We start from the raw sequence: 16,040 nt of genomic DNA, 5'->3' as shown, positions 1-16,040 counted from the left end.
TAATGTATATTTATTTATTCGAATTGGTAATACGCACTTGGTTCAAAACGTAAAACATATAAAGGGGGATTCGATGTCGTGTCCCTCCCACATGCATCTCTCTGCGTGTGCCTGTCCCAGTCCCCTGTTTTATTCTGCAAACTCAGAGGCTGTGAAGGGCAAACAAAGCAAGGTGACTAGATTTCATCTGAATGAGAGGGATCTAATCTAAGGTCAAACGCAAGGTGATTATTTGTCCCCTTCATAGCCTCCCCATGTTTTCTGATACTTCAAACAGCAACACTCAACTAAACTGCTAAAAAGTCACAGTGCTTTTTCAAGAAATTTTCACTTTGAACTTAACTAATGTGCAAAGGAAATGGTTCAGCCATTTCTCTAGAACATGATTGATAAATTTCCTTTTGTCCCATTTATCATTTTCTTTTAAATTTTGCCTTTTTCTGCTGTTGCATAGGCTAGAAAGAATAAGGGAAGGATTTGTTTTAGACTGTTTTAAGATTTTTATACCTTAGGCCAGGACAAAGAACACAAGAAGAAAAATTTGTCAAAATGACCTTAATTTTTCTTCAGCTAATCAATATTTGCAATCCTTCTGATTAAGATTGCTTACCTCTGGATTTATTTATAAAGAAAGGGTGTGTTGAGCAAATGAACAGTAGTGTAAGAGGACAACTAGGCAGACAATTAAGATATGTGTCTTATGGTCCAGTGCCTGGCACACAGTAGGTGTGCAGCCATGGCTATGTAAAACCTATTTATTAAAGCATGCTTGAAGCACTGCCATGGTAACCAAATATTTTCCGCAAATCTTCAGATTTAACAATGCAAATTAAAAATCACTTAAAAAACATTCTCTAGGGGAAGGGCTTGAAGAACTTTTTTATCCGTGACAATTTTGGATTAATCTAAAATATGGTACGTTATTTTGCAAGAACTCAGGAGCACCACTCCCTTGTCCGGGTATCTGACGCTAGAGACTTACTGTGCACGAAGTAGTGATCAAAATCTAACTCAATTCATTCAGGAAACTAATATAATTACAACGACAACAACCCTCGTCAGGAAAGGGTTTGGGCTCTAAGTATGCACAACAGGCCACACTGTGGATCATGACAGAGCAGTCTAGCGTTGAAGGTTGTTGCATTTGTTTATTTACGGGTGCGGTTTTAATTTTTTCCTGTCCTATTAGTAAAACTCATTAGTTAATTAACGCCATTTATTCATTTACTCAGTCCACAGACATTTAAGAGCCCACCGGAAACATAATGCTGTAGATCCAGCGCCTACCCTCGTGGAACACACAATCCTAGCGAAGAGTTACTTTTCAGTACTCATCAGGGTGGTGCTTTTACGGCGCTTTACCGCTCCCCCCGGGACCGGGTGCCCCGGGAGGACTGCAGGCGGTGGCGGAGCCCGCTCCCGAGGCGCCGCTCGCCTTGGCTCGCCCTGGCAGGGCGGGGTCCGCCGAGCAGCCGCCTTCGCGGCCCCCGCGCGCTCCCGCCCGCGCGCTCTTTAATTTTGCAGCTCTGACCACCGGAAATTAGCCGCGGGCTCTGCAGACCCGGGCCCGCGCGGCGAGCGCCGCCTGGGGGGGGCGCGCCTGCCGGCCACGCCGGGCGCCCGCGGGACGCGCCGCCAGCGCCCTCTCTGCCGGGGGCTCGGCGCTCGCCCACCTCTTCCAAATTTAACCATTACCTAAATCCGAAGGGAAATGAGCAAACCTCTCGGATTGGGTGTCAAGGTATTTTCAGCCTCGTTGGGCGTATTTATCCCGAAGTGTTTCCACAACAAGCTATTTCGGGGCCGCGGGGCAGGTTTCGCTCTGCGGACGCCGCGGCCACTCGCTGGGCTCCAGGCCGGCGGCACCGCGGGCCGGTGATTCACGGCCCCGACCCGGGGGCGGCGCGGCCCAAGCAGGCGGCGGGGTTGGGGGGGGTGGGTCCCGGGCCAGATGGGCCGGGAGGCCCCCTCGGAGCTGGGCGCTGCCACCCCCGGGCTCTCCAGTCAATCTGTGTCCTGAATCTGTGACTTCTTCTCGCTACGGAAGTCTCCCAGGAGCCAAGAATAGTTCATTTTCTTTCGAGTCATTTCTAGTGCCTGGGTGTCTGGGCCCTCCGGGTCTCCCCATCCCCCGCCGTCCCATAGAGAAAAAAAACGAGAAGGCCGCCGGGGAGGGCGGCGGGAAAGGCCGGGCACCCTGTCCGCCTCCTAGCCCCTTGCGCAAAGGAGGAGCGCGCCCCGCCGCCCGCCGGGGGTTGGGGGGCAGGCCTGAGAGGGCTACGCGAGCTACTCCTTAACGCTCAGGAAGTGAAGCTTGTGGTTTTGGGGGCTGAGCTCGGAAGGAGATTAAAAAAAGAGAGAGAGAGAGACAGCGAGGTCTCTCCCGAAAGCAGCTCAGTTTGAAAACTCTCGGAGCGCTGTGCCCGCGCCCTGACCCCGCAGGTAGGTCCGCTGCGCCTGTTCTGCGCCTCCTTCCCTGGCGGGGGCGGCCGCGGGAACTGGCGGGGCACCGGCACTGCGGGGGCGACCAGAGGGCGCTGCCGGGTTCCCACCTGCTGCCGCCCGCTGGGCCGGCGCCCCGAGCGAGAGCTCTACCCGCTGGGTCCCGGCGCGACCCGCACGGCGGGGCTCGGGATCCGGCGCAGGGGACGCGCGCCAGGCCGTTCAGTGGTTCTGCAGGGGAGCAGGATCCCCCCGGGAAGGAAACATCTGGTGGGAAGGTGGCAGCGGCGGGGCTCCGGAGGCTGCCCTCTCCGCGCCTCTAGCTCCCGCCTTCCCGGGCCCCGACCGTGGCGAGAGGCCCAGCGGGCCCGCGTGCGCTGAGGGGTCCGCCCCGCCCCTCAGCCGCCAGCTGCTGCGCGAGGTCGCCTTCCCACGCACTCAGCCCTCGGCCCTACCACCCCCCGACCCACTCCGCCCTCGCAGGAACCGGCAGAGCCAGCCAGGATGCGAGGGAAGCGTGGGGCCGTGGCCAGGGTCGGGCAGCCGCCTCCACGCCAGCCTCATCCCGCGCGGTCCCGGCCGGCGCAGCCTCAGCGCCGGCGCGGACAGCTGCCCCCGGACCCCCACACCGCCCACTCTGCGCCAACGCAGACCAAGCCGCGGCACGGCCCTCGGGACCGTTCCACCCCGTTTTCTCTTTCCTCTGAGTTTCATGGTGGTTTAAGGAATTGGTTTTTGCGTTTGTGGTGTCTAATTATACGGCCGAAGGGGCAGCTCACGCCGGGGCGCACGGAAAACTGAAGCGGCAGAACTGCGCCCTAGGGGCGCCCAGCACCCCGAAGCCTCCTGAAGCCCGGACCCTAGGGGCGGGCAGCACCCTCACGACAAGGGGCCTTCTGGCACATAGGACGCGGGGAAACGTCGCTAGGGTATCCGCTAAATGCCCCAGCCGTTTTTTCTCCCAGGCCTGTCCCCACTCCTCTCCCGGGGAAGAGGACACACTGGGGGCCTGGAATGCCTTCCAGGGAACGAGTCCCCGAGAACTCGTTTTGAGCCCGAAGCACCAACGCGCAGACTTAGACCAGGTCCTGCATCCTGCCCTGGGAGCCCCGCGGCTCCTAGTCTGGCTGCCTAAGACGAGGGGTCCTGCCCGGGCCAGGCGTCCCAGACCCCTTGTTTCTGAACTAGCGCAGACCGCGGAGCGCTGCAGTGCCCGAAGCGCCTGCAGCTGGACTGTAGACCTGGCCCCGATCGCCCTCACTCCGGGACCAAGGCAGATTCGTTTTCCCCAGACCTCCGAGCCCACCTGGTCCCGCCCCCGGAGCGAACCCCGAGCAGAGCAGTAGCCGCTGCCCCGCCTCCCTGCTGGGCTCAGGTTTCGACCCCGGGATTAGGTGAACTGATTGGGGGTTAATGAGAACGGCGTAGCGGGCAGCTAGGTCCCTCCCAGGTTTGCGCCGGGACCCGGTTCTCTGGGGCCTGCCAGAGCAGCCTGTCCTCTCCCGCGTCCGCTAAATTGTTGGTTCTCCTCGGACTCCGATAAACCGCGCGTTTCCCAGCCAGCGCGCGGATCGGGCTCGGCTTCCCCAGGACGAAGTTTTTGGTGAGCAGAATGGAAAGTGCTTTTTCCTGGGCCTTGCTTTCCGAGGTTAGGTCTCCACGGTCTGGGGTCTCTCACCCCAGACTCTGCCTGCTCCCGCCGCAACCGCGTCTCCGGGCCAACTTTTTCCCCGCGTGGGGCAAGTATCAGGGGCGAGCAAAATGAGCCGGATGCGAGTTCCTCCCGGGACCAGGGTCGGTCCTCTGCCACCTCCTTCCCCTCACCTTCCTGTCCCTCTACCCTCCTGCCTTCTTTCTCCGGCCTCTAATGCTCCTAGTCCTTCTGCCGCTGTCCCCCCGACCCCACCCCTTAGCCTACCTAGTGCGCCCCGCCCCTGCCCCCCTTTCATGCCAGTCTGTCGCCGGCTCTGGGAAGGCTTGGCTCTTTGCCCCTCCCCGGTCCTCGACCACCGACACATCCCCCGCCCTAAGTCGATCTGCGCGTCTCCGCCCTTCTCCCCAGCCCAAAGCAGAGCCGGCAGGCCGTGAGTGGTCGAGTTGGGGTAACTGGCCGGTTGGGGACTTCGGTTCTCTGGAGGGTTTGATTGCCAGACCGCGTTTTGCTAGGGAAGGGGAGGGGCCGAGGGGCGTGGGCAGGGCAAAAGGAAGAGGCCTGAGCCCGGGGCCCGGGACAGGTTTTCCCGCGGAGCTGTGGCGGCAGCGGCGGGCTCGCGCCACCTGTCCGAGTGCCACCTGGTGAGCGCGGCGCAGCGGGGCCAAGCCCCTCCTCCCGCGGGTTTTCCTCGCTCCTCCCCGGCCAGAGCTCTCTCTCCGCCCGGGGGCCCACTCCTGGGCCCCGGAGCGTGCTGACCCGCGTCTCCATCCGGTTCTCCTCTCGCAGGTCTCCGCCTGGCTGGGGCTGAGCAAGAACTCCGGGTGACAGTGGGCTGACAGTGTTGGGACCCTTGGAGCAGAGTGGGGAGCGCGCCCGACCACCATGCCGCGTTCGTTCCTTGTCAAGAGCAAGAAGGCTCACAGTTACCACCAGCCGCGCTCCCCCGGACCCGACTATTCCCTCCGTCTGGACAGTGCACTGGCGCCTGGCGGAGCAGGTGCGGGGCGCGCGGGCCAGGCGGGGCTTCTCCTGGGTCCATAGACTCTGCGCCCCGCCACACCATCCCCCAGGAACCGAGAAGGGCGGCCCCGACGCTCCCTTTGCTGCCCTTTTTTATTTCCTACCGTCCGAGTTGTTCCAGGCTTGCCACCTAGGTGCCACGGCCTCCCTGCTCCCTCCCGGGAGGGAGGGTTCCCGGACAGGTCTGGGGAGAGAGGAGGTCGCCCGGATGCCACGGTCTGGGGGAGCCACTTCAGAACCATCGGGCCCAGCCAGGCCTGGCCTGAGCCCCCGTCCTGCCTCCTCCCCGCAGACAGCACCTCGAGCGCAGGCGGGGCGAAGGCGGAGCCCCGGGGCCGTTTGTCCCCCGAGGCGCAGCTGACCGAGGCCCCCGACAGAGCCTCCGCGTCCCCCGGCAGCTGTGAGGACAGCGTCTGCGATCCGAGCTCTGAGTTTGAGGACTTCTGGAGGCCCCCATCGCCCTCTGTGTCTCCAGGTAGGGACCCGTTGGGAGCTCTGGGGCCCAGGCGACAGGGACCCCGCAGTGAGGAATGAAGTTGAGCAGCTTTGGGCACAGAAAGGCTAAATAGATGGAGGAGAGTCTTTCCGGGAGGAGGGAGCTTGTTCGTGGGGCGAGGGACCCAGTGGGGAGGCTTCCGGCTTCTCCGGGACTGGGACGGCCTGCTCGAGGGGTCTGCCGCCTGGATCCGAGGCGGCGGCTGTTCGTCCCTAACATTCGTTCGCGCGGAGCCGGTGGGTGAGAGAGAAAAAATGAGTCGTCTTAACCGGCAGCAACGGCGACATTTCGTTTTGCTGACCAGAGATGATTGTTTAAGAAGAGCTGGGATCCCAGAATCCAGACCCCCGTATCTTAAACAAACGGAGACCTGGGCAGTCTGAGAGGGAAGAGTGGTTGCCTTTGAAAGTCACGCTGGCTCCCGCGGGCTGGGCATGGCAGAGCTGGGCGCGGGCGGGAGGGGCTGGGCTGGGACGAAAATCTCGGCCCCCCGCTAGGTCTTCGCTGGCGCGGAGTGGGAGCCTATTTCATTTTTCGTTCTGCCCCCTTGGCCCAGCCTTGGGGACCAGCCTTCTGGTTTCATTTCCAGACAGCAATCAGTTTCGCTCAAACTGAGCGATTGCGCGTTGGGTAGGGGAGAGTCTCGGGTTCGGGCCGGGGGAAGGAGAGCGCAGACCAGCCGGCTTCCGCCAAGGGCCGGTTATTTCCAGATTGCAATTACTAGTTTTAAAAGATACCCGCACGCCCCTCCCACCCTCAGCGCATTGACTTGGCTAAAGCCACAGCTCCTGCGAGTGTGTCGGGGAGCCGGGACCCAAGGGTTCTTCTTGGCTGTGCAGGACACCGCCCCGCAAGGACTGGGCGCCGCCGGACCCTCTGCGACGCCTCTCCCTGAGGCACCTAGTCTGGAGTCCGCGCTGTGTGTGAACAGATTTGTGAATCTGTGTGCACTTAGAGAAAGTGTATGTTGGGTATCTGGTTTTAGCAAAATTCACGAGGGTCGGGGTGCAGAAGGCCATGAATTCGGAAAGCCATTCCCCTTGCAGGTGGTGGCTAAACTTTAACCGTAAATTATCCTCTAAGAAATTCAGATTTTTCTTTTTCCGTTAAACTATGACAGGAAGGGGAATGGGGAGAATGTGGCAGGCAATTCAAGCCCGAAGTCCCCTTTCTGCTGCCCGTTTTCTACCTGTACTGGGTACTTAATAATTTTGAGGAATGTTAACGCTTTCCCGGTTTTTATCACACAGCGTCTCGGGTAGGCCAGGCCATATTTTAATTGTCCTCTGCCTCCCTCCTTATCGATCCCAGGAAAGCAAAAGGACGGAGTGGGGACCTGGAGCCGGGAGGACGCCGGTGCTAGGCGCTGGGCCCTCTGCCCATGTGCGCTGTCCCGGGCCGGAAAGGTCGCCGCCTTCTCCTCCCGCACAGCTCAGCTCAGCCCAGAGGGTTTTTTAAGCGCAGACAGCGTGGCGCTCCTTTCTCCATGGCACCGCCAGTGCGCTGGTTCAGCCAGAAAAGACCCTTTAACGTCGTGCGCTTCTGCTGCCTTGGCACAGAATTTACCTAACTCCTCACTCGATGTCATTTTAATCTGTTCGCTGCCTTGCCGCCTCCAGTGGTCCTCGAGGCCCCAGGGACCAGGCCCACGTTTTATCCTGGGGGCATCCCTGGCATCTAGCGCGGCGCCTGGAGCAGGGAGCGCCCCACGAGCGCTGGGGGCCTGGGGGGTCCGACTGCAGACCCTGCCAGGCGGCCCCCGCCCCGCCGTCTTAAGCCTGACCGGCTTGTGCCTCCACAGCCTCGGAGAAGTCGGTGTGCCCGTCGCTGGACGAAGCTCAGCCCTTCCGCCTGCCGTTCAAGCCGTACCCGTGGAGCGGCCTGGCGGGTTCTGATCTGCGGCACCTGGTGCAGAACTACCGGCCGTGCGCGGCCCTGGAGCGCGGCGCCGGCCTGGGCCTCTTCTGCGAGCGCGCCCCGGAGCCGGGCCACCCCGCGGCGCTGTACGGCCCGGAGCGGCCTGCGGGCGGCGCGGGCTCCGGGGCGCCTGGGGGAGGCAGCGCTGCCGGTGGCGCGGGCCTGGGGCTCTACGGCGACTTCGGGCCCGCGGCGGCAGGGCTGTACGAGCGGCCTACGGCGGCGGCGGGCGGGCTGTACCCCGAGCGCGGCCACGGGCTGCACGCGGACAAGGGCGCCGGCGTCAAGGTGGAGTCGGAGCTGCTGTGCACCCGCCTGCTTCTGGGCGGCGGCTCCTACAAGTGCATCAAGTGCAGCAAGGTGAGGCTCCCGCGCCTGCGCCCCCGCCCCGCGCCCAGCCGACGCCCGCGCCCCTGGGCCCCTCTCAGCGGCCTTCTCCCCGGCCTCATCCGCCGCAGGTGTTCTCCACGCCGCATGGGCTCGAGGTGCACGTGCGCAGGTCCCACAGCGGCACGAGACCCTTTGCGTGCGAGATCTGCGGCAAGACCTTCGGGCACGCGGTGAGCCTGGAGCAGCACAAAGCCGTGCACTCACAGGTAAGCGCCGGGCGCACGGCCGCGCGCCGCCCTCGTCAGGTCTTCGCGTTCTCTGTGCGGCCCCAGCCGCTCTCTGCCTGGCAGCCTTCTCCTTGGACTTCCCGGGACTGCCCCCAGTCTCCTCCGCCACGTCCTTTTGCCCAGGTGTGTAGGGAGAGGTGGTGGTGGTCGGCTCAGGCCTAGAGGCAGCCCTAGAGCTTGCCGTCGCGTCATTGTGAGTCTCCACAGTGTGCTCCCGATCGTTGACTTTGGGTTTGAGGAGGGTTTGTATGTACTCTTGCAGCTGATCTATCAGATTTATTAGTTTTGTTTCTTTGCCTCGCTTCTTCTCACTAAATGGCTGCCACTTAATCCACACTGACCCCTCCCGACTGAAAAGGAGGGATCTCAGCTCATTTAGAACATCGAGCAGCTCTTCTTTCATTCATTCGTTTATAAATATTTGTTGCCCAACTTCCAGGCGCCGGGCATGTGAGAATCCTCTAACACACCAGGTCCCTAAGAGGACGTCTCCACAATTACAGTTTAGCTGACAGACTGAGGGAGGACAAGCAAATGGTACACAACTATGACAGGAGAATGCTTACTTACGGAGATTTATTTACTACAAACAGTATTCTCCTATCTCCCTCAACACCACACTGGCTGGAGGGAGGTGACATCTGGAGTGATTGAGGTCTAAGCCTGCTGTTGAGGGGGTTGGAGAAGTGTTTGTAAATGGGTGTCAAAAAAAGCAGGGTGGGGATAGGTTTTGCCATGGGGTGTGGAGGGATGTGGGTGAAAAGTGTTTGGGTAGAAAAAGTGTTAAAGGGGAAGAGGATAGGGTGGGGAGGGTGGAGTTTGATAATAATTGGGTAGAGAGAGGATAATGGGGCAGGCTATGTGGAAGGGGGCCCCCGAAAGGAGATCCCTGGCTTTGGGGATTTTAGGGTCTGGTTAGTGGTGAGGAGAATGGCAGCCTAGATGATTGCACTAGGAATGCCACATCTTCCTCTCCGCAGGAACGGAGCTTTGACTGTAAGATCTGTGGCAAGAGCTTCAAGAGGTCATCAACGCTGTCCACACATCTGCTCATCCACTCAGACACCCGGCCCTACCCTTGTCAGTACTGTGGCAAGAGGTTCCACCAGAAGTCGGACATGAAGAAACACACCTTCATCCACACTGGTGAGCTGAAGGCCCTTGGCTTGTAGGAAACACCCTGTGAGGGGTGCGGGGCCAGGGGCATTGTTCTTCCTCCTGAGGTCAGTATAGGTCCCCTTCTCTGTGATATTCTGGCCACAGAATGAGTGGTGGATGAGGCTTCCAGATGGAGTTAGTCACTGCAGTGTGTTGAAGAAAACAAGGAGGCAGATTCTTTTAGGTTCATTTACATACATGCTTCTCCACAGAGGGGCTTTGATTTGAGGTCCTGTCTGAAGAACCACTCAGCAGGTCAGCTGCAGGTTCTCTATCCTTGCAAACAATGTTTTCCTCTAGTTCAGCAGCTGCTCCAACTGCTGCCTGCTCTGGGTGAAGTATGAAGCTCCAGGGTCCTCTCAGAGCCTTGCTCTAAATGTTTGCGTGGCGATGGAAGACTTTTTTAGGGCTCCCACCCAGCCTTTTGGGGGAAGGACTTATGTGTGGCCTCTTGGCTGCATTTTTAGAAGTCCGAGAGCTTATTTTGATTGAGGAGGAAAAAACAATGGTAAATATCACTAAGCTCTCTGATAAGCACTTTTTAAATGCATTACCTCGTTTTATGCTCTCAACAACTCTGGGAGGGAGCGACTATTCCTTTTCCCCATTTTGGAGATGAGGAAAGTGAGGCATGGAAGGGTTAAGTAACCTGCCCAGGGTTACATTGCTAGCAAGTGGCAGGGCTGGGACTTAAATTCAGGTCTGTCTGACCTCAAATGCCTATGCTCTTGACCGCTGTGTATTGTATTCTATTTTCAGAGTCTTGGAGGTTGGTAGATATAGAAGGCTTCTCTTTGCTTATTGCCCTTTTCAAAATAAAAGCAAGTTCATGCCATGATGATAATTCTTTACCTATTATGTTGCTTTAAAACTTATAAAGTGCTTTCAGATCTATCACTTCATTTGATTCTTACTGCCACCCCATAAAGTGGAAGGAGCTGCTTTTGCCATCCTGAGACTCAGAGAGATGGAACGATTTACCAAAAGTCAGACTGAGAGTAAATCGTGGGGCCCTGGAATGCCCTGACTTCCAATCTTGGACTCTTTCTCTAACATTTTGATAGTATGTGGGTGGCAGTTTTAATGCCAGGAGCTCTTTAATAGTCAACAAGATATTTACACGGGACCCAGAATTCTGATTGTTTTATTTCAGAATATGAGTACCGATTTAAAACAAATTGCAGTGTGTTCCAAACACCCACCATTGATATTTAGAATATGCTTGAGCAGTATGGAGGCCCCCTATCAGGAAACTCAGAAAAATAGCCTACTTTAATCATGTCCCCTTGCGTGAAATTTCCATATAACTCATTCCTGTTGAGTAAAGGTATCCAAGATGCTTATCAAAATGCAACTAGGATCTTGACTGAAAGAAACATTAAGCCCTTATCAGCATTTACTTTATAGCTAGAATTCGTTTCTCAGATTTGTTTGACCCTAAAGGGATAGGATAAGTTTTGATGGTGGTTCCTTATCAAGGAAATCTGAAGCAGGAAGACAGAAAGGTGTATAGCAAGAGGGACAGAAGTTTCCTCAAAAACAAACTTCATCTATTTTGCATTTTTCCCAAGGCCAAGCCCTGACTATATGCCATGCTAAGCATATAGTCGTATATCGTCATGAGCATATATTCATGCTGAGCATGAATTTGGAAATTCATGCTGTTTGCCCAGATGTTCAACAGCACATGAATTGGGGGAAAAGGGAAAACCTTTTCTGTCTGTTATTAACTAATCTGTGGTGAAGAGTTGCTGGTATATAAAGAATCCTGTGATTGACCTCATAAAGTAAAATCAATATCGAAAAAGATCAGCTACCTTAAGAAATACTTTGTGGCCAAAATATGGAATTTTTAAAATAAGACTTTGAGAAATGTCCACGCTTCAGATACATTCTGTTGTCCTTCAAGAGCAAGAAAGAGTATAGACTCACTGGTCCATACAAACCAACACCCACTTGGAAACTCAGATTTGAAAACTTCCGCTGAATTAGAACTGTCACATGGTTTGAAGGACAGCCGCCACCACCCCCACCACCACCCACCCCCGCTCTCGTGTTGAACATCTGCTGTGGGAGCTCTCTGCTTCTAAGTCAGGGGAGTCCTCCCAGGGTGGATTCAGCTGCAAGTCTGGGGAGGGCACGTGGCCTTTGCTCTGTTTCCGTTTAGCAGGAAACGGTTTGAGGCCTTTGACTGGGAACCCCCCCTCAGAAAGTCTCCCTTTCACCTGGTGCACCCATGGCTTCCCAGGACTTGTGTTGCAACACGTCACCCTCCAAGTTGCTTGAAGGCCTTAGACTGTGGTGCAGCCAGCTGCTGCCAAGAGCATGTGGGTCACAGTGAGTCCCCTCTAGCTTTATGATAGACTCATTCTTCCTCCCCTCCCCCCTTCCATCTCTGCAGGTGAGAAGCCCCACAAGTGCCAGGTGTGCGGCAAGGCATTCAGCCAGAGCTCCAACCTCATCACCCACAGCCGCAAACACACAGGCTTCAAGCCTTTCGGCTGTGACCTGTGTGGGAAGGGCTTCCAGAGGAAGGTGGACCTCAGGCGGCACCGGGAGACGCAACATGGGCTCAAGTGAGTGCCCTGAATGGCCGCAAGCAGCAGCTACACAACACTACGGAGGGCAGCCTCCCCATTTGCTGCCACCTATTTCTGGACTTCTCAGGTCCCCCAGTCCAGTCTGCAGATCCCACCTGGGTGGCCCCCCTTCACCTTACTTCCAGAGGGGATAAGTTACCTTTTCAAAGTTCAGCCTGGAGTGGGAACCAAATGACTCGCTGGGCTTTGGACACATGGAATCGGCTCCTCTACACCTGAAGACTGGAAGTCAAGAGGGGATCAGATCAAATCTTGGGCCCCACAGTCCTTCCCATTCTCGGCCCTGCTTCACAGACAGCAAGGTCCTTCAGGTTTCTTCCCTCCTCCTCCTGACCTACCCCAGATACTTGTCTGCAGAGGAGGAATCACAAGGTAGACACATGCAGATGTTTTTATCTGGAATGAAGAATGAGTGTTATTTTTATTTTTTTTTTCCTTCTGAGGAGTCTGTTGACCCTTTTCTATTGGGTGCTGCCTGTAAATCTTGGAGGAATTGTTTCTCCCACTTGAAGACTGGTTCAGAAACTGATTTTGGGAAGGAGTTTCATCCTTTTGAAATTACAAGACACACTGTTGAGCCTGCCCCAAGAAGGAACAGAAGAAAAGTGGACTTGGTGATGAGAGGAGATTAGAGGTCATCCCTCCAGGAGGCCTGTGAAGGCTTCATCAGAGGAGGAAGAAGCACAGAGCCTTTGGACAAGATGTCATCCATTCACTCTGCAAGTGTTTGTTGACCACCGGTTACCAGGGTACCAGGCGCCACACTAGGTACCGGGGAGCCAGAAGTTAAAGTCTCAGCCCCCATCCTTCAAAAGCTAACAGTCATCCCTCCAAGTGGCTGGTTCTGTTCTTTTCCTCCAAAGGAATTCTGAGAAGACAAAACAGAATGTTGAAGCTCCCTACTGATCCGTTTGGATTTTATCAAGCATAAACAGAAAATAGCTAAACAGAGACTGCAAAGATTTATGTGTATGTTCAGTTTTTTATTAAGCTGAAATGTTAAAGATGTCTAAGCTAGTAGGCGTGTGGGAGTGAAGGCTCCGTCTTCAACTCTTTGACCCTCCATGTGTACCATAGAGGAAAAAAGATGGTATTTTTACTTCGAGGTTCGTAAACGTTTTTAGACCTTTTGGAGTGCATTATGTTTGTTAATATATATTTATTAGAGTGATGTCTTAAGTTAATAAAGTATTAAGACTCTTGCATACTGCTTTTCATTTAGGCAGGGAATTTGGGAAAGACCTTTGTTTTTGTCCGTAGGGGCCGTTGGCGCTGAAGGAAACTACAGAGGAGAGCAAATGTACAGCAGACAAGCCAACATCCAGGGTGAAACCCGATTGCTCTCGTTGTATGTGCTTTTTTCTTTTCTTCCACACCTCAGAGAGCCTTCTTTCTTAAGAGAGAAACCAGGTGTACAGAACTCAGCGCCCACCTCCTAGAGTCCCTGATGGACCCGCGTGTACCTAGGCTCGCTCTTCTGGGAGTTTCAGGGTTTGTTTTTTACAGGCCAGAAGGCTCCCAGGTGAACGAAGCAATCGCAAGCCTTATGTCTGGAGGTTGAGTCTATCACCAACACACCATGTGACGTGGGCCAGTGCTTTGACCTCCTTGATGCTGATTTCCTTGACCATGAAATGTAGATCCCAGTCCAGCCCTGACTACTTTGATTCTGTGGAGACTGCAGGGGAAAGAAAGTGTCTGAGGCTGGTTAGCTGCCTCGCCTAAGGAAAATTACAAATCTGAAGATGCATGAGGGGCAGGAAAATTGGGATCTGGGTTATTTCTGGCTCTGTCCCACCTGTGGGAATTTCTTGCACAGATCAGTTCTTTAAGAAAATGAAACCAGAATAAAGCCCTGACCCAAATCCCAATTACCTGTGCTCTTTCTAATATCTCCCAGCCAGGGTATGCGTGGCCCATGGTGACCATAGCAGATTGTCCATTTCCATTCAAATCAATTTCACAAATTGGTCGAGCACCTAGTATGTGCCTGGCACTATTCTAGGTGCTGAGGATACAGGAGCGAGCAAGCACAGTGTCCTGTGGAGCATAGTTTATTTGGTCACTGCTGATTCTTCAGCTCCCAGAACAGTGCCTGGCACACAGTAGGAGATCGATAAATATTTGCCGAGGTGGTAAGTGAATAAGCAGAAAAAATAAACTCCTGTGTAATCCTGGCTGGCTCTGCTTTCTACAGCACAAAGGGAAGAGAAATCACTTGAGAGTCTAGGAAACAAATACAACACAGAGGACTCTCTCTGAGCTGGTGGCTAAGGGGGCCTTCCACGCGGCTTTTCTCACCTCTCCAAATCTCAGGCCTTAGGCTGTCCTCACTTGGTTTTCAACACCATGTCTTTCCCTGTCGGTTTACTCTCATTCAAAACTTAAATCTGCTTACTTTATGATGCAGTTCAAGATAATTTTCCAAAACTGATGAGTGAACAGTTGCAGCATCCAGGAACTTCTTCCTAGTGTCTTGGGTAACAAAGTTCCCTGTGAATAAAGATCACAAAATATCCCTTCCACAGAACTCTCCGCACACACTGTCTGATCATTTCCAACCTGGATTCAAAAGTGAGGAAGTTGCATTGAGAGGTAAGTAGAACTGATTGAAATCTAGTTGGGTGCCCTGTCCTGCTCTTCCCTTATGACATTTAGAACTTTTGGTCCATTTTCACAATCCCTGTTTATGCTATAAATGGGGAGTTGTAATTTTGATGTTAATATATCTTTTTTGCAAAAAAAAATATCTTGATATCTCCAGTTCAGAATCAAAACAAATTACTGCGCCTGTTACCGTGTGAAATTTGAAGATTGCAAATATCTCTCTTAATGTTATTACTTGACTCCATTAAAAATAGATTGTGAATATTCCATGTCACATTATTCATGAGGCAAGCTCTATGCCTTTTGTCTGCTGGAGTAACAGTAGAAAGGGTAACAGGAGACACCAGAGCACACCTTTGTTTCTTTCACTAAATTTTTAATAACACCTCCAGCTAGCCAGTTGGTGAAGCTCAGCTCTTGCATAAAAGTGGAAAAGCACAGCTATCTCAGAGAAGACCAACTCTTTCAGTAGCTAATTTGACTTTGTGTTCATCTACACCAGAGATGATTAAATTACCTATCAAGTGTGCCGAGCTATCAGGATTCAGGCCACGTAAAAGGTGAATTTCATCTGATTGATTTGAGACACAGATGGAACAATTGAGTTTTCAAAGCCCCGCCTTAATTAAAGGCATAGCAAAGTACCACTCCCAGCTGAGTTCTTGACTGCCATCGCCCTTGAAAATTGGGTGGTGATAGTGAATTGACCCACGTCATTTTGTTGTGTGCCTGTTTGTTTAACCCGATCTTTTAACAGAAAGAAAGGAATTTGGAGGAAGACCTCAAAGGACTTGACTATTTTTCACTGTGCATTTCTAGAGCACTGTTTGTTTAAATCACTGTTGCTATATTATTTCTATAATAAGGACTTTTCGAGAAGTACATAATACATTTATTTTAGCAACATTCTATTGAGTCAAATTTTAAAAATAAAAATATTTAAGAAGTTTCGCCCCAAACTCTTCTAGCTTAGAAGTTTGGGGTTTTTTTAGTGTTCTTTTCTGATCTTTACCCACATTTATATATTTTTTACCCTGAGATCGGAGTATTTACAATTAATGTTCAGATAGCTCTTTTATTTATTTTTAATATGAACACAGACTTAAAAATTTGTTTCACAATGAGAATTTTGATAATTTTTGTGGTTAAATTTTATTGAAATCTTAGCATTAGGAATTTTATCAGTCATTAAGATAAAGTTCTTTCTGGAGTTTTACTTTAAAGTTATTCATTTTTTAAACAAAACCTTTCAAGCATATGGGAAATTACAGAGAATAATATAATAAACATCAGTGTACTCATCATTCTGCCATATTTAATTCCTATTTTATTTTTGAAATAAAGTATTATAGACATGGTTGACTGTCTTCTGAAGTTTATTCTTCCCTAACCCCATCCCCTTTCCTCTCTCCTCAGAGGCATCCACTATACCAAAATTGGTACGTATCATTGCCATGAATATTTTTACATCGTTACTTATATGTATTCCCATAAAATATAGTACTGTTTAGCATATTTTAACTTAATAT

General features: G+C 53.1%; 1 protein-coding gene across 5 annotated transcripts; it reads left to right on the top strand.

Moving 5' to 3' along the window:
• The first annotated feature begins 1,732 nt into the window (after window positions 1–1,732).
• On the top strand, window positions 1,733–13,107 carry GFI1 (growth factor independent 1 transcriptional repressor). Of its 5 annotated transcripts, none has more exons than XM_070486837.1 (7): window positions 1,733–2,442; window positions 4,883–5,093; window positions 5,409–5,591; window positions 7,414–7,889; window positions 7,988–8,269; window positions 9,127–9,292; window positions 11,706–13,107. In XM_070486837.1, exons 2-7 carry the CDS (start codon window positions 4,979–4,981, stop codon window positions 11,882–11,884), a joined length of 1,401 nt encoding a protein of 466 aa, XP_070342938.1. In that variant the 5' UTR covers window positions 1,733–2,442; window positions 4,883–4,978; the 3' UTR covers window positions 11,885–13,107. The 5 variants fall into 5 exon arrangements, with proteins under 5 accessions (XP_070342938.1, XP_044605369.1, XP_070342940.1 ...); XM_044749434.2 differs by having other exon boundaries at window positions 1,742–2,442; window positions 7,988–8,125; XM_070486839.1 differs by lacking the exon at window positions 1,733–2,442 and adding an exon at window positions 3,900–4,045.
• Window positions 13,108–16,040: the final 2,933 nt, after the last annotated feature.

Source organism: Equus asinus, chromosome 16 (genome assembly GCF_041296235.1).
Source record: "Equus asinus isolate D_3611 breed Donkey chromosome 16, EquAss-T2T_v2, whole genome shotgun sequence".
Taxonomy (NCBI): Eukaryota; Metazoa; Chordata; class Mammalia; order Perissodactyla; family Equidae; genus Equus; species Equus asinus.
The sequence above is the reverse complement of the archived record's forward strand: the minus strand, read 5'-3'. Positions and strand labels throughout refer to the sequence as shown.